The following is a 23,743-nucleotide window of genomic DNA, read 5'->3' on the forward strand; positions in this document are numbered from 1 at the left end:
GTACAATTAAGGTCTTGCTGCACAGCTCACCTCTTTTGCAGTGGAGTCAAGTCCTCATCAAAAGGCGTTCCATTCCCAGCCAGCTGTTGCTGCCTCTTCCAGATCAGAAGTCTCACCACCATCACTTTCTTTGCCTCTTCTAGATCATTAACCGTATTCAGAAACAGGGTTTGAAGGTTTTGGAGAGACTATGAGAAAAGAGATGAAGAAAACCATAAGCACAATCCAGCGTAAACTAGATATTCAGTGAAGAGCTCTATATATGGTGAATATTAGGCACAGAGCTAATATTGTGAGGAAGAAAGACCGACCAAACCTGGAATCTAGCCTAGAATCTAGACCCCTGAAATATCAACTTTCATCTAGAACAAGTAAGATTAAATAATGATTATTTCGGGGAAGGGGGTGGGGAGACCGAGCACATATTATATGGACAATAATTTCCATCAGAAATAGAGGGCAGTCATGCTGAGTGATCTTTAAGGTCCTTCCTTAGCCTCTTTCCAGGGCCTCCATCACCACTGCTGGAGTGGATCAGACAACTCCTTTTGAGAAAGGACATCACATTTGTAAGTTTTCTTTTTGAATGAAAATCCATGTATATTTTCATGCATATACTAAAAAATGTACGCCATCAGTCATGCACATCTTTGAAATGTGTGCATTGTTCTTCCGTTGATTAAAGCATATTTGTGTGCACTTTTCAAATGTATGCAGTTTTTTAATGTACACATCCTTTTCATCCCCACTGAAGCCTGCCTGGTACCAACATTGTTATCTTTTCGTCACCAGGTCAAGACTTTTCTCTTTTCCCAGGCATTTGGCAGCATGTGATGAGTTTTAAATTGATCCTGAATTTGTTTTATGGTTCAGCTGATTGCTCAAAGTTGTTCTTAGATGTATGTTGTCTCTGTGTATACTGTCTGTGTGTTTGTTATGTTTTTAAATTTTGCATATTGTATACTTAAAGTTTTTAATGTTTGTAAACCACCCAGAGAGCTTTGGCTACGGGGCAGTATAGAAATGTAAATAATAATAATAATAACAATAACAACAATAATATTTTTTTTCATGCACATTTTGAAAAATGCACAGTCCATAAAAAGCGTTATTTTGATCCAGGAATCACATTGCAAGCTTGAAGATGTACGGACTTTGAGTCCAGATTGTGTCCGAGTCTGTGTTTACTCCAGAAGGTGCAAACTGGGTAAAGCCTCATAAAAAATGAACTGAAATAAATTTCTCATACATCCCTACTTAGATGGCAGAAGGAGAAGATATAAGTAAAACAAAACTGTGTCTGCAGAATGAATGAACCACGATATCAACAGGGTTACTCACAGTCCCTTGCAGGTTCTCCTGGGTTGGAAATTGTGGGTCCAGCTGCAGAGAAACTGAGGAACACAAGGTCAGGATTAATACCTGTAGGACATCTTCAGGCACAAACAGGCTATTAGGCTCATAAGCACTAGCTCAGGTTTTTCTGCCTGGCTTACAGAGGTCAGTTTTTCAGAAGCATCTCCACCTATAGACCTCAGGGGATGGAAAAGCATTGCACTATACTCAATGGATCCACCCCACTCCTCGATAATACTTACAACACTGATTGGCAGACAGTTGGCTAGCTCTTCATGAGTGAAGAGGTATGGATTGTGGCACGAGCAGGGAAGAGGAAGGAAGCAAAATAGGAAGGAGTGGTTACATGGGTTGCTGGGAGAGGGATGGGGCAAAAGAGCTGGTTGGTCCATGCAGGAGCCAGACTATTGGTCCATGCAGCGTTCCTCCTGATTGGCTCAGCTGTGCCTGGATGTGGAGAGTCCCTCCCCACCTTTTCTAGCGTGTACCCTAAATTCAAACCTGGGCCCACCTGCTGCTTGTGGATCCTAGATTGTTCTATCAGGCTAGGGTTCCTCCTGAGGCCCATGTGAGCCTAGTGTATGTGACTGGGTCTTTAGGCTGGTGGGGGAGACCCCATGGTGTGTCCCCACGGTGTGTCCGATTCCTATCTGTTGCTGGAGCTGAATGGGAAGGAAACTGCTCTGTGGCATCTGCAGCGTGGGTTTGAGTCCAAGGAACATCATCACTTTTGCCCCTGCCATGACTAGTTTTGGCCAGGCATGCAAAAGGTGAGCAGAGCTATTCCCACACACCATAGTACCCGCTGGTGGGGCTCAAACTCAGTCTTCCTTCATCCCAATGCTATGTTCTATTCAGTGAGCTACTGGAGGCTGCTGTGGCTCATCTTGTTGCCTCTCTTGGCAAAAGAGTATTTTCCTCCTGCCCTGGGTCTGGGAAGCCCAGCAGCTTCCAAGTTCCTAAAATCTTTTGTGGATACAGTGAATCAATTTTCTGCTGTGAAAACAGAAAAGTGTGTGTGTGTGTGTGTAGGGCTGGCCCCACCATTACATGGGATCAAGTGCCTGCATCAGGCGGGGGAGTGGGAAAGAGTGGCGAATTGCACCACTCTTCCTGCCCTGGCCCTGCCAAGGGGGCCACCGCTTCTTCCTACCATGGGCGGCCAGGGCTTCAGCCGCTGCCCGCCCAGCCTACCCGCTTGGCCAGCTACTCCCTGACTTGCTCGGGCAGCCAGCTGGCCACTTTCTCCTGCCTGCCCGATCATTCTTGCCTTGTGCCCCAGTTGTCTACAGGGCTCCTATGAGCTATCACAAGAGGCTGCCCCTGGCAAACCTCTTGCAGGAGTTCGTAGAACCTCTCATGAGAGTTGGGAAACAAGGCAGGGGTAGTGGCCACACTGGCAGGAACAAGTGACCGGCAGGCAGAATTTGCACCACTCTCCCTGCCTCTGCCAGGAGGCCATGGTGGCTTCAGCTACCACCTGCACACCCAGCCTACCTGCTTGGCCAGCCACTACGTCACTTGCTTGGGCAACTGGCTGGCCACTCGGTTCTGCCTGCCTGATCACTCCTGCCTTGTGCCTCAGGTGCTTGCTGGGCTCCTGAGCTATTGTGAGAGGCTACTATAGCTGGGGCAGAAGGCGGGAACAGCAGCCATGCCTGAGGAGCGAGTGACCAGCTTACCTGGCTGGCCGAGTAAGTAAGGGACTGGCCAGCTGGCTGGCCAGCCAAACAGGGAGGGAGGAGGGTATGCAGGTGTGCGAGTCGCTTCTGGGAGTGCAGGCGGCAGTGGTGGCGGCAAGAACAGGGTGTGGGTGGATAGGCCAGCTGGGCGGGCTGGCGGCACTGCCATCTTGCCTGAGTTGGCAAGAAACCTTGGGCCAGGCCTGTGTGTGCATGGAGGGAGAGGGAGAGAGCAAATGTCAAGTTATCTTCTGTTTTTAAAATATGTGCTTGTGCAGGGGAGGTTTATTTAGGTCAGCAAAGAGCAACTTCAAGCATGTTTTATAGAAATACAATGTATATGGGGGGGTTTGCTATACCTACTCTAAACACTGAAATTACTAATTAAGAGCTATGATACTGTACCCTGCATTCCAACTCCATAGTTAATAAATACAATAGCATGATATTATTCAATATCCATGGCTATACTTGGTCACAACAAGCTCTTTGATGTCATACTTGCTTTCATCCATGAATGTGGTGGATAGGTGGACTGTTGATGATTTGCCAGGTCCAAAAGTTGGCAGCACTGCCACAAAAAATGTTCTGATAATTCCTACTGTGAATCAAGCACAGCTGAAAGTGGAGCCTCTCTCCGAAACCCCATCTTTGTCCAATAACTTTGACACTCCATCATTGCATCCCTCCAGGCCTTTCAACTGCTCTTCTCTATGGCCTCACCTCTTGTGTTGCCGTTCATCTGCTTTAAGTTCTCCCGGAGTGCCTGGATCTCTTGCACTCTGTATTGCAGCTTCTGCAGACTGAATCCAAACATCAGCTCTTCCCGCTGGCGTTGGATGGAGAGAGGCAGATGCTGAAACTACAAGAAGCAGAAATGAGACTTGGCCGCAAGCCATGTCCATTTCTGACATATTTAGGACAGATCCATTGCTTCATGACACAAGGAAATTGGGCAATAAACCCGCAGTGATCCTGCAGACAGCAGAGGACCCAGATGTAAAAGAAAGAAACAACCAGCCTACACATTTTGTGTCTTCCTTGCATCTTCCACACTGGTATCACAAATAGGAGTAGATTTAGGATTCAGTGTAGCTGTCACAGTGCGCTCATTGCCCAGAGGGTGAACCCAGCTTCACAGCTTGCGTTACAGGCATGTATGCCAGCAAATCAAACACTGGCTCAGCGAACAGTTTACCATGGCCAGAAAGTGTGGCAGCCCTCAATCTTATCCCACCCCTCATACGTCAAGTGGGCTGCCTATCTTAAAAAAAAATAATTGAGTACAATATATGTATTTATTTGACCTTTACTTTACACACATACACACAAATCACAAGCATTTTAAGAACAGTTGAAAAACTGCTCTGTGGATGAGTGCACCAGATGCATTGGTGATGTTACAGACAGTGGGCAATAGGTACCTGCCACATCTACCTTTCCCCTGGTTCAAACTGAACCATGTCAAAAAGCAGTGTTTTGTTTTGTTTTTCTTGTTCTTTCAAGGACATAAATATTTATATTTGGAGTTCAGTAGCAGCAGTATCAATCCAGCTGCAACTCTTTTAAAATATGCCATCTGCCTTTACCCTAAGAGAAATATTTAGAGTTCCTTGAGGGTTACAGGCTTCAAGGCAATGAAGAGCTCCAGCACCGCTATAGCTCAACCCCTCCACAATTAAGTTTCCAGCATCCATGTGGAGAGACAGACCCTCCAACTCAGATTTGGGAGCGTCTAAAAGGAAAGGGGAGTTGGAGTGCAGCAGGAGTTTTGTTTTAAAGGAAGCAGTCCTGGAACTTTTTGTTACTACCATTGCCAATAAGAAAGAATGCACTGATCTGCGCCATTTGCCCAAGGTTTCAAAATAGCAACTGCAGGAAAGAACACAACGGGGAATAGAGGACTGGCAGAGCTGTGGTGTAGAAAAGCATGCAGGGCAAGTTGACACAGGCCACGTGAGAGAACATAGGAAGCCGCCTTATCCTGAGTCAGACCCTGGGTCCATCCAGCCCAGCACTGTCAACACTGACTGGCAGCGGCTCTCCAGGGTTCCAGGCAGGACTCTTTCCTAGCCCTACCTGGAGATGCCAGGGATTGAATGTAGGACCTTCTGCATGCAAAGCAGCTGCTCTATTACAAATGTGAGAAGATGCCAAGGTAGAATAGGGAACCCTCTGCCCTGACTAGTGCTGCTGCTCTGTGTAGAACCACTGGGGCTGCAGGCTGGGAAGTTTGCTGGGATGTGACGTGTTTCAAGGTTCTGGAGTGATGTTGCCCATGCAGCCAGTCCACTGGCTCACCCCGAACCGGAAGGACTATAAGGATCTCCAGATCAGACTGGGACCAAGTCAGAGTGGGCAACCACAGTACCCACTGTATCTGAGGGCCAAGGTACATGTGAGGATCAACATGCTTTTAAACAAGCATGCTTAAGCTGGCCACTTCCATTCTGGAGAAAAAACAGGTGCAGGGTCCCAATTCAGACTCCCAATCTGGATCAGGCTCCGGCTGAAAATTGCTCCCATTCCCAGGGGCTATTTGCCCCAACTATGCTGTTTGTCATAAACAGCACTCGCAGGGGCAAATAGCAGCTGGGAGGTGTGTGTGCGTGCACATGTGTGCACAACAGGGAATTGGTGTGAATTCCCAAACTGGATCAGGAGCATGTTTTGGGGGTTGCTTTTTCTTCAGAATAAACCTGGCCAGTTTAAGCATGCTTTTTTAAACAAAGCATGTCTGTGTAGCATTGTCAGGGTTCCCCTGATGACCTGGGCCCCCTGAGCAACTCCTTAAGGATCTCTTGCCTCCTTAAAAGTCCCAGCTTCCTTCTTTTACCTTCCCCTTTCCAATAATGTGAGGTTTAGGCTGTAGACATGGGGTGATTGACACGCTAGACCCAGGGCGTAATCACATCAGTTTAATGGTAAATGAAAACCAGTAAATCGCAACTGAAGGTATTTACACAATAGTGCTGAGTGATACAAAAGGCATTAAGAGAAAATAAAAGTTGGCAAATGCAAGTTCCTTTACCCTACCTGTACTTAGACTTCTCCAGGCTGCTTCTTCCTGCTCCCTCTTCAGGCTCTGGTCTCCTGACTCTGCTCTTACTGCTCTGGTCTTTCTGACTCTCTTTTTATACCCTCCTCCCCTACAACCGAAAGTACTGTTTCAACCCTGAAGAAATGAAACTTAACCGAGGAAATGAAACTACTCTTCTCAGGTACAGCCCCTCCCAACAAAAAACTCCAGGCCTCTAGGCCTGACCTTTTCCTTGCCTCTGTAGGCCTCAAATCTTCACAAAGCTTCACTTTGACCCTGACTCCTAGTTCTTACTTGATGGCTGCCTCTAAGGCCCAGCTCTGGCAGTAGGTTTGCTGACAAGCTGCAAAGAAGAATTTAGGAGGATGTGAATGCTGTGAGTTTAGAGAGAAAGCTGGTGTACTTGATGGGGAAAATGGTGTGGCTGTACTTAAGGCACTGAGCTATGAAGGCACTAATGTGAGCCAATTTGGTCAAATGGAAATTGGGTTGGACTTGGACCAAAAAGGCCTGGGCTCAAATCCATATACTCAGCCTTAACCAGCACTATCTCAGCCTTAGCCAGATCTCAATCTTTAAAGCAGTCAACCCACATAGTGTTGCTATAAGGATGAAGAAGGTAATCACAGAAAATAACAACAAACTGCTATAGAGATGAGGATGTTGAGGATGCCACCGCAAACAACAACAACAACGATAACAACAAATAAATGGGATGAGAAAGACCTGGATGTAGTGAGGTTCAAGGGTTACAGCACAGAACACCAAGGGGGGACCACTGTGGCTTCCAGAGAGAAGTGAGAGATGGGGTGGGCAGCACTGGGGACGCCAGGATTTAGGGGATACAGAGCATAAACACTGGCTGCCCTGGAATGTCATTAATTTCATGGACTGGCCATTAGTGACTGTAAATCAGGGGTGGGCAAAAAGTAGATCTCCAGATGTTTTGAACTTCAACTGTCGGGGATGCTCTGACTTGGATTCCTGCATTGAACTCAATGGTCTTGTAGGCCCCTTCCAACCCTACTATACTATGATACTATGAACTCTCAGCATTCCTGACCAGTGGCCATGCTGGCAGGGGCTTCTGGGAGTCAAAGCCCCAAACATCTGGAAATCTACCTTCTGCCTACCCCTGCTGTAGAGCTGGTAGTATTCAGGAGTCAGAGTGAAACACCAGGGCTAGGACAATTCTGTTCCAGAGAACAGCTGTTGGGAAACTTCTTACCTGTTGTTGAACTGCTGCATGCTCCTGTTCTAATATCCTTTTTATAACCTCCACCAACTGCAGCGGCTCTCTCTGATATCTATTCTATAATTATTAGGAAAGAATACAAATATTGTTAATACTTGTCCCTCAACCATCTGTGAGATTATCCCTGTCGTTTCTCTTAAACATCAGATTGACTGAAATCGCTGTATGGACAAACATGTCTCTTAGAGAGTCTGGGGGTGGAGCCAGTGAAGGAAGGGAACCCTGAGGCAACAGGTTGGGACAGGACATGCACCCATGCCTCCCAAAGTGAGTCCATACCACAAACTGTAAAGACCATCCCAGAAAGGCCCACCCTTGGCTGACACAGTTTTGGTCTGTCTATGCAAGAGATGTGGCCCACCGTGGTTTATTGTGCCACATTGTGCCTGATAAAATGGCTCTCTAAAGCCTGTAAAGTAGCACACAAAGGAGAAAGGTCCTAATTCTCTATTTGCATAAAGGTTTTTTTTTTAATGTATTGGAACAAAACTGGAATCTTCCATATACAGTCTGAAGTGGTGCAGTCCGTTCTATCACCTCAGGATTCTACCACCCCATTCTACCACACATATAGACAACATGGCATACCTGCTCATCTCTCTGGAGCTGCAACTCCAGAGAGATGAGCAGAAAGACAGCAGTTCAGCAATATATCTGGGCCTGGGATCTTTTCCTTTTTTATAACACCCTTCCCCTGAGGTTACTGAAGGAGGACCAGGCCGAGGTTCACTCTTGTCTATGAACAATATTTTTAGTCATCACACATCCTGGGTACAAAAAAGTCCCACTCCTTAAATCTAAAGAAATGGCTCTCCAGATTGTCAGAGCTGTGTTGCTGAATCATCAAAGAGTGCGGGCCAAGCTAAACCCCATTGCATCTTTCTTAACATTCCTAACTAACAAGAGATGTGAAGGCCCAGAAAATCCCGCCCCCCCAAATGGAGGGAAGGCTTTTTTCCCAGTTTTTTTTTCCCCAGGGATTTTAATAAACTTGGAAGGGGGGGGGCACACCATTTTTTCCTCAATTTTTTCTGTCCCCCCTTTTCCAGTTTTTTCCATGCCTCCACCTCTAGTCCAGAAAAACTATGCTCAGAGGCATGGCTGAAGATGCTGCTGACACCTGCATCCCGTTCAATTCACGTCACTCCCTTACATACCTGAACATTGGCAATGAGCTGAAGAACTGGGCCGGGCTGGCAATTTTTGTTGGCCTGATCTTGCAATCTCTCCACCATGGCAGTCAACAGGCTTCCAGCCAGAACAGCACAGAAAGTGTCTGTTCTGTTGATGAATTCCCTGAGAAGAATGGGCATGGCAGTGGGAGTGAGAAAAATGAAGAAGTTCTAGGCCACTATGCCCACACACAAACCCATCAACCTCTTCCCTTTCAAAAGAGGTGTGTGTGTTTTTAGTTCCTATGATTGTAAGCCTCCTTGGGTGCCATTTTCTTGGTAGAAAAGCGAGGCACAGATCAAATCAATAAATACTTAAGTAAACTCCATAAAATGATGGTCTTGTCCAAGCAAACGCATCACCAAATGGATATCATTGTTCTTAGCCAACAAAACATTAGAAGAGAAAGACAGCTTTTGTCAGAGATACTACTATAAGAGCTATGGGGGAAGGAGAGCTCTCTTACAACTAGGATTACGTACCCCTAAGTGTGCTAGCCACAGCGGTCTCTCTCGCAATTGAAAGTCACTCTTTCCTGCAGCTGCAGTTTTGTGCTGACCTGAAAACTGCTGGAAGGGAGACTACTGGCAGTACTGAGAGCAGAGGACAGAGTGCGAATGTTCTAGATATAACAGTTAAACTGATTTAGGGCACAACAGACATGTCGCTTAACTGTAACTGTGGTTCTTCGAGTGGTCTTCTGTGCATTCACACATACGGGCTCTGTGCCTGCACGGGGTCTCGACTCGAGAAACTTCTATAGCTGAGGATCATTTTTGGCGGGAACCCTCCCCCACCGTCTTACTCTGCATGTCCTAAGGGGTTCCCGCCCAGACCCTCAATTCCTTGAGACTGCCTAGTGGAGCCTTGGAACTGAAGGTAGCCTCACACCTCAGTACCATCATCCAAACAGACATTGACACAAAAGCGGAGACAGTGGGTGGATTGTGTGAATGCACAGATGACCATTTGAAGAACCACAGTTACAGGTAAGCAACATGTCTTTTTTCTTCATGGTCTCTGTGCATCACACACACAGGCGATTAACAAGCTAACTTACCAGAGGTGGGTAGGCATCTCAATACAGTATGGAAGACAGGACAGGACAGCCGAAAATGCAGTCTGCCCTTGCCTGCACATCCAGCTTGTAGTGATGTATAAACGTGGATGGCTTCAACCAAGTCGCAGCTTTGCATAAATCAGGCAAAGTGACTCCTCTGTCAAATGCCACAGATGTGGCCACTCCTCTCGTTGAGTGGGCTGTTATTCAAGGCAGCAAATCCTGACCAGCTTTCTCATATGCAAGACAAATGGTCTGAATGACCCATGAAGCTAGCCATTGTGACGATACCAGAAGACCTTTCCTATGCCCTCCATAGCTAAGGAACAATCTGTTGGATTTACGGAATGACTCAGTCCATGCCTTATAAAAAGCCAGTGCCTGTCGAACATCAAGTGAATGCAAAGAGGTTTCTATCGGTGATATGGGCGTTTGAAAAAAGGCTGGCAAAACTATATCTTGGTTCACATGGAATTCTGATACTACTTTTGGCAGGAAAGCATTATCTGGCTATAAAACCACCTTATCTCTGTGAAAAATTAGGTAAGGAGGATCGATACTTGATGCACAGAGTTTACCTCCTCTTCTTGCCGACGTAACGGCTACAAGAAAAAACACTTTCCAAGACAGTAAGAGTAAATCAACAGAAGTCAAACGGTTTAGTGGTAAGAGCATGTAACACCACCGATAAACTCCATTGAGGAACTGATGATTGAAGTGGTGGCACAATGTTCTTTAGTCTTCTGAGAAATTGTCTCATTGAGGAATGAGTGAATACAGTAAAACCTTGAATTGGTGAATGAAAAGCGGAAATAGCTGCCAGATAAACTGATAGGAGAATACTTCAAACCTCTAAGAAACCATGAATGCAAGAAACGAAGAATATGTTCTGCAGAACAACTGAGGGGATCGACTTTGTTCATAGTGGTAAAAACAGAAAACGCTTTCCATTTATTAGAGAAGGGCACCTTGTCAAGGGTTTCCAAGCTGCTTCCAACACCAACTGCACCGCAGGAGGCAATCCATCTATGGAATATTCCAGGCCGTCAACTTGAGAGTTCCCAAATCCGGGTGTCTTGCCTGGCCGTGATGCTATGACAGCAGCATCAGTATCAACGGTAGGTGCCAATATCTGCCCTCGGACAGAGCTAACAGGGGAGCAAACCACCCTTGTTTTGACCACCACGGTGTGATAAGAATTCCCCTCATCCTGTCCATAAGCATTTTTGCGATGACCTTCAGTAACAGCGGAAAGGGTCATTTGTCCAAGAGAAAAGGAAAGCATCTCCCAGGGACTGTATCCCTATCCCTGCTCTCGTGCAGAATTTCTGGCACACTGCATTTTCCAGAGTTGCAAATAGATCTACAGTAGGAACACCCCACATCTGAAACAGACGATGTAGGATGTTGGGAGTGAGCTGCCATTTATGAGAGTGTTGAAAAGTCCTGCTCAGCACATCGGCTAACACACTGTCCTTTCCAGCAATGTGTATGGCTGACAGCTGGACTCCTCTGTGAATGGCCCAGTAACAGATCTTCAGAGTCAGGGAGATTAAGCAGCAAGTCCCACCTTGCTTATGTACCAGACAACTGCTGTGTTGACCAATGCAACCTGCACATGTTTTCTCATCAGGCTCTTTTTGAAAGCCTGCAATGCCTTCCACACTGTTAACAACTCTAGGCAATTTATGTGCCAGTTTTTTTCGGCTTGGGACCAAAGACTTTGAATCCGAAGAGATATGCAATGCACTCCCAATCTGAGGAGTGAAGCATCAGTCATGAGGACACAGGAGGGTGGCTCCAGTAGAAAAGGCATGCCCTGACAGAGATTTTTGCGCATTGTCCACCACAGAAGAGACTTTAGAATGTGGGCTGGAATCCTCAGTTAGACTCAATGTGCATGTTCCTTGCGGAAAACACACACAAAGGAACCAATTTTGAAGGGGCAGCATTTGTAGTTGAGAACATGCCACCATCGACACCATGAATCCGAGAAGGTGCTGAATGGAAAAAGCTGAAACTTTCTTCTGATGAAAAATCCTTTTGGCAAGGCAGGTGACGGCTGACACTCTTTCTGGTGGAAGACAAGCTCTTCCAGACCTGGAATCTAGTATTGCCCCCACAAACACTATGTCTTGAGAGGGGTCGAGTTTGGATTTTCTCCATGGTTATACAAAGACCCAGTGTCCCTAACAGGTTGCATACTGCATCTATTGCCTGAGATAGGCTCGATGTGCAATGTCCCACGATTAGCCAATCGTCCAGGTACGGGTATATCTCAACATGCTTGGTCCATAGATAGGCGCAGACGATGGCCATACATTTTGTGAAGACCCTCGGTGCCATGGCCAATCCAAATGGCAGGACTTGAAATTGGAAGATCTTTTGACCGATAGCGAAGCAAACATACCTGTGATGTGATGGGTGAATTGCTATATGGAAGTATGCATCTTTGGGATCGATTGCCGCGATCCACACACCTTTCTGAAACATCGGGAGAATGGATGCTAGCGTGGTCATTTGAAATTTCTTGGTAGAAATGAAAAGATTTAAATTCCTGAGATCCATGATTGGTCGAAGCCCTCCATCCTTCTTTGGTACCACAAAATATCAGGAATAAAACCCATCTGGTTGTTGAGTTGGACTCACAAGTTGGATGGCTCCCTTCTCCAGAAGAGATTCCACCTCTAGGAGCAGTATCTCTGAGGGTGTTGAGTGTTTTATGGTACCAAGGGGAGGGAGGGTATCGAATTCAATCCTGTATCCTTAGCGAACAGTATTTAATACCCAAGTCTCTGATGTTATTACAGTCCAGTTCGCAAAAAAATAGGCAAGGCGAGTTCCAAATAAGGGATTTAGGAGCCGAGCATGGGTGCAGCCCAGTCGAAAGTCAAAGACGACGTTTTGAGGTGTGGTCAATCTTCCCTCAGTTTTGACGAGATTAGTTGGGAATATAGGATCGTTTCTGCGGGGAGAATGGTTGCTGTTGTGCCGTACAATCAATGTGCTGACATGGAGGGTAGTAAGATTGATGCTGAAACCATCGATGGGGTTTATAAGATTGTTGGGTTTATCCCAATCCCATTTTCATTGCTGTCATTTTGGCTTTTTGCATCATCGGTACCAGAGTTAAACAACTCTGCCCCATCGAAAGGGAGATCCTCAATCCTTGATTTGGCTTCGGGAGTTAATCCAGCTGAATGAAGCCAGGCACGTCTGCAGAGCGCTACTGCTCCAACCATGGCTTTTGCTCCACAGTCGGTTTGGTGTCTAGTGGTGTTTATCTCTTGTTTTGACAACTTCAGTGTTTCCGATTGGAAGACTCTGGCCAATGCTTGTTGATCTTCAGGTAGATAATCACATAAGAAGCCAACCTTCTCCCACAAAAAAGTTGATATCTGGCCATCATCGCCTGATAATTAGAAACGCAAAGACTTAAAGCTGAATAGATTCTTTGACCAAGCAAATCTAACCAACGACCCTCCTTGTCCACTGGTGAAACATGTAATTTCCCTTGTGAAGACTCCACTACAATGGAGTTTGGCTTTGGGTGCACAAACAGGAAACTAGCATTCTTTTCCTGCACCCTATACACTGATTCCAGTCATTTAGAAGTTGGAGCCATGGAAGATGGAGCTTTCTACGAGAGTTGTACCGTCTGTAACAGAGTAGGGAGAAATGGTATTGCTACCTGGATCAAAGACTCTGTGTAGACCGCATCGATGACCAGATACTGTATTCTCTCCATTGGTTGTTGTGTTTCAATACCCAGTGATTGAGCCATATGAAGAACTTTATAACTAAAATGTCCCATATCTTCTGATGGCAAAGCTCTGTCCTGAGCACAAACAGTATCTTCAGGAGAAGAGACAGAAGGTGGTACAGAAGAATAAGAGGTCGAATCTGACTGATAATCTTCAGCCTTTGACTGTTGGGTCGTCATGGACATGCAGTGTTCTTTCAATTGAGAATCCTGGGCTGGTGATACAGCTAGAGGTTGCTGTCCCTGAGGCAAAACTGGGGGAGACTTGCCCTGGTGTGTTAAATGCTGACCAAGAATATCAAGATGTTTATTTCTTAATGATGAAGTACGAGGTGGGAGAGGTGGCGGTGGAAGATCCCGGACCACTGGTGATGGAAGGGGGGAATCCCTTTCCACTGGGGGTCTAGACAGCAAAGCTGATGAAGCTGATCAGAACAGGTGCTTTGAGATATCTCTTCCTATCATAATATCTCTCTCTGTCCCAGCACTCCCAGTTGTCCCAATAATTATGCCTCTGTGGCAGCTCATGGTAATCCAAGATTGCAAGCGATCGCAATCTTGTAACGGTGATCTCGATCTTGGGCAATAATCCCTTTCTCTATAGAAATCCAGCCGTCGATCTCTAAAAGAATGCAACGATTCTGGGGATCTGTCCCGGGAATGCACAACCTCCAAAGGAGGAAGCTGAGGAGGGTTGGTCTGCACACAAGAAGACACACAGATGTCCAGTTGGATAGGCAAGGGATCACGTATTTCTCCTTCCGATATCGACACCAGACAGCCCGCATCCATAGTCTGTATTGAAGTTATTGGTACCGACATGGAGTGAGTTGGAATCGGAGAATCCAGTAATGGAGGCAGAGGTTTTCTGTCTTCTTTCCTTTGTTTTTCTTCTTCTGCCTGTGCTCCTCTACAGAAGGTTTGGAGGCTTTTGCCTTCTTAGTTAACCTTTTTTTGCCACCATGAGAGACAGGGAATGACCAGGTGTTGGTGGATCCGACCACTCTTTAGCTGAAGTTGATGGTTTTGGTGACATGGGTCTTGAAGAAGACATAGTAAATTATTTAGCAGATGCCTCTGATACACAAGATGTCTGTTCTTTGGGGGCGTCTACCTCTTCCAGCACCTTTTTCCAAAGGGCCACTTTTAAGCAGTAAGCACGATTTTTGCGAGCCTGCTTGAAAAGGACTGGCAATGCGGGCATGCTTCAACTACGTGAGCTTCTCCTAGGTAAAATAGACACAAGTGTCCATCCATGGGAGGCAACTTACTCCCACAATGTACACACTTTTGCAACGGCACCCGCAGGGCCATCCACCTGAGGTGGACAGCGATTGGTGATCGCAACACGGGGAAAGTAAAAAATGCCAAAGAAAAAGCTAGAACGACAGTAGAGGAAGAAAGGCAGAATAAAACGAAAGGATTAAAAAAAAAAAAAACCCTCAGCACAAAGAAAAACAGTCCAACTGATGCAGAAAAGTTCCCATCAAGGTAACCACCATGGCGGTTGAAAGAGAACTCAGGGTTTGGGTGGGAACCCCTTAGGACATGCGGAGTAAGATGGTGGGGGAGGGTTCCTGCCAAAAACAATCCTCAGCTATAGAGGTTTCCCCAGTCGAGGCTCCATGCAGGCTCAGAGCCCATGTGTGTGATACACAGAGACCACGAAGAAGAACCTATGCTTGTGTAGACAGAAAAAAAGTCTATCTGAACTTTTGAGGGGCATGCTGGGAGTTGTAGGTATTTTTTCCATCTAAACATGCATAGGATTGCACCCTTAAATTTGTAGTGTTCTTCCCTCAGATTTGTCATGGCCTTGCTGAATTGAGCCAAGGCCTGTCTTGAGCAGCATTCTACAACAGCAGTGACAAACATTCAGTGAGTGTCCCACAGAGACAAATTAGTGTGGCCTGCTGCACACTACTGTGCAGCCATCAGAATAGCCGCCTTGAGTGCCATTTTTCTGGGTAGAAAGGCGGGGTACAAATCAAATAATTAAATACAGGAATAGAATACCCACTCTCTTGCAGCTACACATCTCAGATATAGCATGTGGGGTTGAGGGGGCACCCCTGCTTTACCAAAGGCCTTGGATATGGAACAGGGTCCATTATAGGTATGATACGAGAAGAAAGAAGGCTGAAAAGGGAGGGGAACTACAGGGGAAGCAGGAAAGTTAGAAAACTAAAATAGGCATCTGAGTGGGCAAAGTCTACATTTTGAGGTTTGTATCAGAAAACAACAATGGTAATGTTTAATATTTCAGCTTATATAAAAGTATACATTTGTGTGGGGGTTGGGGTGGGAACAGTAGCCCTAAAAAACTGAAAGGTGAAAAAAAAAGAGTCAAAACCTGTGGAATGGACTATAGCTTAAAAGTTAAACAGACATTTTATGTATAATCAACCTACATAAAGCCTGACTTATATCACTTCATCAGCTTGAGACAGTGGCCACATTTGCACATAACAATAAGCCAGGATTCCTGGGTTATACTGGCTTACTCTGAAAGAGCAGCATGCTCGTGCAAGTAGCCTCTTCATTCCTGCTTCACCGTTCCCTTCACATGAGTGAGTAAAGCTATTGCTTGCTGTGATATCCAAACTTAGGATCCTGGTTTGTTGCTCCCAAACAAGGCAGGGTTCATTATTGTCAGTTTACAAGCCTGGCTTGTTGGGAGCAACAAACCAGCAACCCAGGTTCATATATCACAATAAGCTATCACTTCCTGATTAGTTTTACCTGCTCGCATGAAGGGAGGAGCAAACAGGCTGTGTGCACTAGCATGTTGCTCATTCAGACTAAGCCATGCATCCTAGATTATCATTATGTGCGACCGCAGCCATTATCTGTGTTGATAAATGCATACTATTGTGCTATCATGGTGGGACTGGACAGCTGCCTAGTAGAAAGTACTGTTTGGCTATGAAGCCCAGCCATAATTTGTACACCTCTGTGCATGGGATTTCCTGCGTGGATCATATTTGCTCAGACACCACATCTGATCGCCAAGGTCCATGAACTTGGAGGCCGTCACCACATAATCGGTCCCCTTGCTGCACAGGACTGCATCCAGAGATCACTTCTGACTGTTAACAGATATGCAGTTGCAAAGGAGGATGAAGCTGTACGCTTCTCACAATCCGACTACCCAGCTCCCACTCCACCTGCTAGAGCCAACAAGACACTCGTGTTGCCCCACAGCAGAACAGAAGAGGAAGGTGGGGAACAGGACTGTGGAAGGAGCTGCATCATTCTGTCATGAAGCTGTGGATCTATTAAAGAGACTGCCCAATGTGAGCTGCAGCCAACAATGCAGGTTTGGTGCAAGATTTTCCAGACGGATTTCTCCGGAGTTTGGGTAACTGCCAAACCGGAAGAAGGAGAAGCCCTACAACAGGGGTGGGCAACTTTTGGCCCTCTGGATTATTTGACCTATAACTCCCATCATCCCTCACCACTGGCTATGCCGGCTAGGGCTGATGGGAGTTGTAGGGCTAAACATCTGGAAGGCCACAATTTGCCCACCCCTGTCCTACAAGCAAGTCCTTTCACTATTATGCACTAGGAACAGTTGGGCTCCATGGGATCAATTACACCTAAAAATGAAGGGGATGAATGGTGGTGTGGGAATAACACCTCCCACTTTGAAACCTCTAAGTCTGCTAGGGAATATGCTGCTCCTTAAACTTACCAAGGCTGGTTTTCCAACCAGTCCCCCAGGAGGCACCGTAGGCTATGAGGAAACTCTTCAAAGAGGTTGCTGAACCGCTCTGGAGGCATATCAGAGATGAGGCTCCACAGGGACATCTTGGAATTGGTCATCCACAGTGTTAGAAGTAGAAGTTAGCCGCTGCAATACAACACACAGAGGAAGTTTATACATATCGTCCAGTCTGGGAGTGCCTCAATTATTGCTCAACATAATTTACCAACATCAGCCCCCAAAATACATCCTCCTTATCAGGGGTGGGAGGAAAGTAGATTTCCAGAAGTTTTGGACTTCAGCTCCCAGCATTCCTGATCATTGGCCATGCTTCTGAGGGTTTAAGCCCAAAGCATCTGGAGAACTACCTTCTGCCCACCCCCTACTCTATATGAGATTGTTTACATGGACAATGGAAACACAGGAAGCTGTCTTAGGCCAGTGTCATGGTCACACCGTGGATACTTTGCTTTGGAGTGGGTGGATGTCCAAACACTTAAAAACATGAATTCCATGAGATACACACATTTGTGGTCTATCAAGAGCTATTAGCCATGATGACCAAATACAGCCTTTAAGTTCAGAGATGTCTCAAACAAACAACAGGGAGTGGAGGGTTTTTTCCACCCCTGGTTATAAGCTTCCCAGAGGCATCTACTTAGCCTATGCTGGAAACAGGACTATGCTGGAATAAATGGACCCCCAACCTGATCCAGCAAGTTGGTTCTTATGTTTCCCCCATCCCCTCTATACCGTGGAAATTCTTGATACCCTCACAACTGAAAGGAAGGGGAAGGAACCTCAGAATCATATGTAGGGGGAAAATCCACTCCTACACGAATGCATGTTAATTATTATGTTGCCATATCATTCATGTTTTCTTTCCTTAGCATCTTAACTATTCCAATTCCTTCCCTTTTTAATCCCCTTGACCTCCTTTCTCTGCCCACCCCACACACATTTCATGTTGTGGGGAAAAGTGGCCTAGACTATGCTCACTTAACTGGTTTTTAACAGGTGCCATTTTATGTATTTATACTGTAGGTAAATATTTGTCCAGTATTTTAAACACAATACAGATTTCCGGATGACTGTTGAACACTATGGCCACAAACCAACACCAAGTTCGGTGCATTTAAGCATATTTAACTCTTGCAGCCAATGTGTTCTTAAATCTTTTCCTAGCTGAGAACCAGAGGTACCTGGCAGAAGCACCCGGCGCAACTCCAGGGAGTCATCAGATGCAAATAGATGTACGTGCAAGTGAGGGCTTGTTGAGTACATGCGTGCGTGTGTGTGTCTTTCCTCTCACAGGTCACGCCCTTTCAGGATGTATTAGCCAGCAAACTGGATGCTTATTCAGCCATTTCACTTGCCCCTCCCACTGTGCTTCAGGTGGGCTGCCTTTTTTAATTTTTTAGAGAGCCACACATGTACATTTATTCAATTAAATGCAGGGATAACTTCCCCCACTTTTTAAAAGCAGAATCATTTTTTTTTAAATGATGAAAAACTACTGGGGGAAGTTAGCAGTATCACTGGTTTCCAGCCAAACAGTGCTGTGCGCAGCTGGCAAACTGGCTTCAATCCTGAGCTGGATCCAAGAGACAGCAGACTGTTGTTGTTGTTGTTCAGTCGTTCAGTCGTGTCCGACTCTTCGTGACCCCATGGACCATAGCACGCCAGGCCTTCCTGTCCTGCGCTCTCTCCCAGAGCGTGCTCAAGTTCATATTCATTGCATCAGTGATGCTATCTAGCCATCTCATCCTCTGCCGTCCCCTTCTCCTTACACCTTCCGACCTGAGGGGCTCATCTTCCGGCATCATATCTTTTAGCCTTGTGATACGTTCCATGGGGTTTTCTTGGCAAGAATACTGGAGTGGGTTGCCATTTCCTTCTCCAGTGGACCACATTTTGTCAGAACTCTCTGCCATGACCTGTCTGTCTTGGGTGGCCCTGCACGGCATAGCTTATGGCTTCACTGAGTTACGCAAGCCCCTTCGCCACAACAAGGCAGTGATCCATGAAGGGGCAGCAGACTGTACATCTAAACAAAACATCGCGAATTTTCTTCCACAGTAGATTCTCTTATCAGATTATGTACATATGTATACACCAGTCTCCTCCAGACTGGTGTTCTCCAGATGTTTTGGACTTCAACTCCCATCAGACCCAGTCGGCATGGCCAATAGTCAGGAAGGCTGGGAGTTGTGGTCCAAAACATCTGGAGGGGACCAGGTTAGGGAAGGATGGTATACACCCATTCATGCCATCTCTCACACTAAAAGCTTTCAAACCCACTACAGCTAGTCCTTCAGAAGGCACCTGACCAAACAATATGGCAGCCTTCCCCAGCCTGGAGCCCTCCAAATGTGTTAGACTACAATTCCCATCATTCCCAGCCAAGCTGGCCAATGGTGCTGCTGGTAGGAGTGATAGGAGCTGTAGCCCAATGCAGCTGGAGGGAGCCAGGTTGGGGAAGTCTGCAATACAGTAAACCTAGGCAGATGTTCAGAGCTCTATTGTCTCTACCTCTCTAAGGAGCATGGAGCAGCTTCCCAGTCTAAATAAGATGGAAAAAAAGGGGGTTAGGGTTGCGAGGTTGTAATGTGGAGATGTAACATCTATAGCAGCAAAAGTGGGTGCAGCTGCGGTGTCTCCTGTGCCAGCTCCTCCTCTGACCCATCGCTTACCCTTGCCTCTTGCTTGCTGGAGCAAAGAGGATTCTCAAAGCACCCCATAGCAGAATCTGTTTAGCATTTAGCTAAACCAGCCTTCCTCAACATGGTGCCCTCCAGAAGTTTTCCACTACAACTCCCATCCGCCCCAGCCAGCATGGCTAGTGGTCAGGAATTCTGGGTGAAGAACTTCTAACATTGAAATCTTGGTATTCTGAACTATGGCAAATAAAAATGGCAGAAAAATTGACGTACCAACTGAAACCAGCTAAAGGCAAAGTCAAAACATGTGACTTTTATAAAATACGGCAGGATTTTATTTTATGTACTAATCAGGGACATACACTGCAGCATTTGTCAAAGCCTTTCCTCGGACTATGGAAAAAAGGCTAAATTTAATCTGTTATGGTGAAGACTTATAAAGAAAAATTCCAAGCAGCTTATGGATTTCACCTATATCTTGATTTGTAAGGCAAAGGGGAAAATATACATATATATTAAATGTCCTATTCTCTGTCAGTAAGTAGATCTAAATCCAATGTGTGTCTTTTTATTTATTTTCTTTCTGTTGGTTTGTTTAAACTTGCCTTGGAAAACTAATAAAATAGTTTTGGGTAAAGGAATACAAAACAGCTGGGGGGCACCAGGCTGGGGAAGAATGAGCTAAACTGTTTAGCAAGTAGCTATTTTTTTTAGCATTTAGCTAAACAGATTAGGAACCCGAAGCATGGAGGGATGGAGTGGCAGGACTAAGAGCGCTTTAGCAAAAACTCTAGCAAGCAAACACTACAGAAGATCAATATATTGCAGATGTATGTATGGAACAGGGGCTAGGGGAAACAGGCATCAGTTCCCTACACCCATAGGCCCAGGCCAGTTAATTAGAGTAAGGGCAATCTTGGATTTCAATTCTTCCGAGTCAGGTTATGCACAGGCTCCAATATAATGCTATTTACCTAAACCTACAGGGTTGCTAGGCTACACCCAGAGATCTGGCCTGTACTTTCAGATCCCCAAATGCATCAGGGAAATAAGGAAGCCATATCTTCTAAGTGCCTGTTCCTCCCCTGGTCTTGTCATATGTGCCTCCCTCCTTTAGATGCTGCCACAAGGCAAGGAAGGGGATTAGAGAGTAACTGGATGGGAGAAACCACAAGATCTGTAACCTAGCAACCGTGTGTGTGTGTGTGTGTGTGTGTGTGTAAACTTCCTTAGCACTTCTGCATCATCTCTGCCTTGTGTGCTCTTCTGAACTCACCACCTGGCCTCTTGGCTGTCCTTTTTTGGTTCCATCTCCACGTTCTGGCCACAGAAAACCTCAATGGAGGAGCTTTTGCAGCTGCAGGTTAGTAGTCAACCTTCAGAGAAGTAGCCATGTTATTTTTATTTCTTTATTTTAGTTATTATTATATTTATATTCTGCACTATTACATTTATAAGAAAGAGGTGTAGAAACAGAGATAAATCTAATTTTGATACTCTCCCCATCTGACATGATGGCATCACCCGGCCTGGTCATGCAAAAGTAAGTTGATGAGAGCTACAATTTATCAGGAGGAGTTTTTCTCAGGGTTTGCTTCTTTATTAATACATTTATACTGTTTGTTTATTATTACATTTATATAAGGGGTAGGGTCAAAAATACAAAAAACAAAACCCAGCATATTGTAGCTTAAAGATCTTACTGCTAGTAAGTCTTAGGAGAGGCATTTCCGCCTTTTAGAATGGGGAACAACTGTTCAAAAGCCAGGAAACCACCAAATGATTGGTGGTGAGAGGAAAAGGATGTGGTTGGAGGAAAGGGGTGGGGCCAGGAGAGTGGTTGGTGAAAGGGGGCTCGGCCATCTAGGGAACCCCCAAAGGGCTGGATTTGGTACCCAGGCCTGATATTCTACACTCCTGCCCTAGAGGTAGAGGCAGAGGCATTGCTAGGTTCTTAAAAGATCCGGGGCACAGGCCCATAACACAAATTTGCATATATATATATATATATATATATATATACATACACACACACACACACATATATATATACACGAGTCTAAGCGCACGTCTGTGTGTGTGTATGTGTGCGTGTGTGGTGCGTGCATGCAGTGTGCTTGCATGTGTGTATAGATTACATACATACATACATACATAAGAAGTGTGCACTGACCCCCCACCCCACTTCAACTCAGACCCCGATTCTTCATCTTGGAAAACATCCCGCTTCTGCTCTGTCCAATTTGTAGTCGGACCACTTCAGCTCAGCACCAAACCTGAGTCAATGTTTGGAAAAATGAGTCTTTATGCTTCCTGTTGACTACCATGGGAAATTAGAAAAAACTGTTAACTTTTTTCTCTTGGTCAGAACTGGATGATAATTTCAGGCATAGTAGCCCCCTAGAAGGGGATTACACCTGCTGGGAAAGACTGAAGGCAAAAGGAGAAGGGGACGGCAGAGGATGAGATGGCTAGATAGCATCACCGATGCAATGAATATGAACCTGAGTACACTCCGGGAGAGTGCGCAGGACAGGAAGGCCTGGCGTGCTATGGTCCATGGGGTCACGAAGAGTCGGACACGACTGAACGACTGAACAACAATAAATGTCAGAAAAATAGGTTCAGGGTTTATACTTTGATTTTCTTTTAAAGGGAACTGCCAATAACATTTCAATTCCTTGGAAGAACTGGATAAACATTTCAGGATTCATTGCACTATCAGAGGAGATCATGCCTGCCAAATTTCACAAGGGCTTTTGTGCAAGGGTGGCCTTGACATTTTGTGGTCTCCAAAAGAGGACATACTTATCTCCCTATGTTCCTTGTGGACCATTGTTCTGAAAATTACAGACAGCCTACAGTAAGAAACCAGCAAAGTTTCAGAAGGATAGGTGCAGCAATTCATGTGGAAGGGGAGTTCTCCAATTTTGGGGAGGGAGTGATTTGCTTTCCATTCCATTCACCCCTTCCCCAATAGTTTTTGGGTACATTTGTATGAAAATGCACAGGTCATTAAAGGTGTCCCCCAGGCAAGAAACCCACAAAGTTTCTGAAGGATATACCTGCATTCTAATGTAGAATTACTATAATTTATTTACATTTCACCAATGTTAGCAGCAGGGGAACATGGGTGGGAAGATGCTATTGCACTCATGTCCTGTTTGTGGGTTTCCTATGGGCATCTGGTTGGCCACTGTGTGAACAGAATGCTGGACTAGATGGACCTTGGTCTGATGCAGCACGGCTCTTCTTATGTTCTTAAATATAGAGTCCCTCCGAGCATGTGCAGAATGCTTTTCTTTCATCACTGAGCACTTACATTCTCCCCCTACCAATTCTATTCCCCTCCATGCAACCATCCCTCCTCAACCTACCATCCTCCAGCAACTCTTCATAAAAACAGATGTCTTGTTTTGTGCAACTCCTCTCTACCCCCTCCTTGTTATGCACAAGCTCTCATTGTATCTTCCTCCTCATAACTTCATTTGTACCAAGACTTCACCAGGATTCAGCCAATGAGACTGTTTTCAAAACTAGGGCTAAGTTATGGAGAAACTCTGAGCATATACTAAGTGCTTTTCCCTCACCACTAGAGGGAAAAAGCTAGGGTTCATGCAAAAAAACCCACAAATGACAAAACATGCATAGGACTGAGCTGAAAGGGTGGTCAATTAATTAGATGGAATTGGGTAGGCACTGTATTAAGCTTGCAGTACCATGCTCACAACTCAGGACTTATATCTGAATAAACATGCAGAACATCAAGGTGCAAACCTCCCTGCAAAAGTAACTTGTGCTGGAATCCTATGCACACTTTCCTGAGCATAAGCCTCATTAAACATAATGGGACTTCTCAATAGGCATACATAGGATTGCATAAATTAGCAATATTTATCCCCTCCACTTAAAAAACAAACCAAAAACTCCTATTTTTTTTTAATTAAAGCTTTCTGTTCATAGGAACACAGGAAGCTGCCTTATACTGAGTCAGACCCTGGGTCCATCTAGCCCAGAATTGTTGACGCTGACTGGCAGCAGCAGCTCT

At 45.6% G+C, this 23,743-nt stretch overlaps 1 protein-coding gene across 12 annotated transcripts in view; it reads right to left on the bottom strand.

Annotated features, from left to right (window-relative positions):
• Positions 1-23,743, bottom strand: part of STAT6 (signal transducer and activator of transcription 6) — a 91,267-nt gene that overhangs the window by 30,181 nt on the left and 37,343 nt on the right. For 9 of the 12 annotated variants that reach the window (XR_014788083.1, XM_084836587.1, XM_084836591.1 and 6 more), the window contains 6 exons: positions 17,024-17,182; positions 8,491-8,629; positions 7,307-7,390; positions 3,762-3,900; positions 1,342-1,394; positions 31-188 (listed from right to left, as the gene is read on the bottom strand). Coding sequence is in view for 11 of the 12 variants with exons in the window: in XM_084836587.1 (XP_084692713.1) it covers positions 31-188; positions 1,342-1,394; positions 3,762-3,900; positions 7,307-7,390; positions 8,491-8,629; positions 17,024-17,154 (704 nt within the window). In the remaining variant the exon portion in view is untranslated. Of the gene's footprint in view, positions 1-30; positions 189-1,341; positions 1,395-3,761; positions 3,901-7,306; positions 7,391-8,490; positions 8,630-17,023; positions 17,183-20,971; positions 21,072-23,743 lie in introns of all 12 variants that reach the window. The other 3 variants (XM_084836589.1, XM_084836586.1, XM_084836585.1) reach the window with 1 other exon arrangement.

Source organism: Heloderma suspectum, chromosome 2 (genome assembly GCF_057233095.1).
Source record: "Heloderma suspectum isolate Gila_16-S chromosome 2, 16-S_ref, whole genome shotgun sequence".
NCBI lineage: Eukaryota > Metazoa > Chordata > Lepidosauria > Squamata > Helodermatidae > Heloderma > Heloderma suspectum.